General features: G+C 34.1%; 1 protein-coding gene across 1 annotated transcript; it reads left to right on the plus strand.

The window, feature by feature from the left end:
• Positions 1-350: 350 nt before the first annotated feature.
• Positions 351-803, plus strand: LOC145105356 (uncharacterized). The gene has a single exon (XM_079042479.1). The coding sequence runs from the start codon at positions 351-353 to the stop codon at positions 801-803; it is 453 nt and encodes a 150-aa protein (XP_078898605.1).
• Positions 804-1,852: the final 1,049 nt, after the last annotated feature.

Here is a 1,852-nt window from a genome sequence, read left to right on the forward strand (position 1 = left end):
TCTGTATATATAGATCTTGTTATTTTCTTTGTAATCAATTAAACAATACATGAAGATTGAAAATCATTTCTTCTCTCTCAGTTCTTGATTGTTTACATGGTATCAGATTAACGATCCGATCTTCATTTTTTATTCTTTTTCCACATTCATCTTCAATCAATTTTTTTCACTCGATTTCATCTTCAATCGATTTCATTTTTGAATCGATTGTTTCAATCATGTCAAAAGAATCCACAATTGAATCAATTTCTGTTTCTAATCCATTTTACCATGGATCATATGATAATCCAACTACTATTCTTGTCACTAATGTCTTCAATGGCGTTGGTTTCAACGCATGGAAATGAGCAATGATTATTGCTCTGTCTGCAAAGAACAAGCTAAGTCTTGTTGATGGCTCGATTTCTCAACCTGTGCCTAATTCACCTACTTATCCTGCCTGGTTTCGTGCAAATTCCATGGTTATCAGCTGGATTTTAAATTCACTTCACAAGAATATCACAGATGGAGTTATCTTTCTTCAAACTGCATCTCAGATATGGAGTGAATTGAATCAACGTTTTGAACAATCCAGTGGAGCATTGATTTACCAGATTCAACAAAAATTGTACTCAATGTCTCAAGGTTCAAATGATTTTTTTACTTACTTCACCAAGCTCATGAAGATATGGGATGAGTTACGTGTGGTACAAGATCTTCCAGCTTGTTCATGTACTACAACAACTGCTCTTAATAAGTTTCTTGAAGATCAAAATCTTATGCAGATTTTAATGGGGCTTAATGACTCATATAAAATCATCTGAGGTCAGATTCTCATGATGAAGCCCTTGCCTACATTTTCTACTACTTATGCTTTACTCATTCAAGAAGAACACCAAAGAGAAATCAATGTCTCTTCTGTCTTTAACATTGATGCAATTTCTATGAATGTCTCTAACAATTCCAATTCTCAGACTTCTAAGAAGAATCTTACATGTACTCACTGCAAGAAGACAGGTCACACAAAGTCGCAATGCTATTGGCTTGTCGGATTTCCCTCAACATTCAAGTTCACAAAAGGAAGAAAAGATGTGTCTTCTTCTGCTGTTCACAATGTCTGTTCCACATCTAACATGGATTTTTCTCCTGAGCAATATCAACAACTTCTTCAACTCCTGAATATAACATCAATCAACAACAGTCATTCATCATCTCAAGTTAATTCTGCCATTGCAGAAGGATCTCTTAATCCTAATGGTAAACCCTTTTCTTTTGAACATTTTTGTGCCAATGCTTATAAGTCTTCACATCTTCTTCAAACACATAATTCTTGGATCATAGATTCAGGAGCCAATGGCCATATTTTTTCTAATCAAGATTTCTTTGTTTCTCTCACAAAACTTCTTCAGCCTCAATCTCTTGGGCTTCCTAATGGCCAGGGCATTTTTGTCAATTACATTGGTGATGTTGAAATTCATGATTCCATAACACTTCATGGAGTTTTATATGCTCCTAAATTCAAGTATAACCTTGTTTCTGTTCCTAAACTCACTTCTCATCTTAAGACTTTTACAATTTTCACTGATGAAAATTGTCTTCTGCAGGACCCTTGCTTGAAAAGTAGTTTTGCTCTTGGTATACTTGGCAAAAGAATCAATGATCTATATGTTTTTGAACATCATCAACTCAAGAAGTCTTTAGTTTACAATTTCTCTGTTTTTCCTTCTTCTTTGTCTTGTCAAACATCTGTATTCACTCTTTCTTCTAATGCTCAAACAATGTTGTGGCATAACATATTAGGCCATGTTCTTTTAGCCAAATTGAAAGAACTTTCTCTTGTTTCTTCAAAATGTAATGAAATGAGTATTGATTC

The sequence above is a fragment of the Lactuca virosa genome, chromosome 4 (assembly GCF_052849685.1).
Source record: "Lactuca virosa cultivar CGN04683 chromosome 4, Lactuca_virosa_CGN04683_v6, whole genome shotgun sequence".
NCBI lineage: Eukaryota > Viridiplantae > Streptophyta > Magnoliopsida > Asterales > Asteraceae > Lactuca > Lactuca virosa.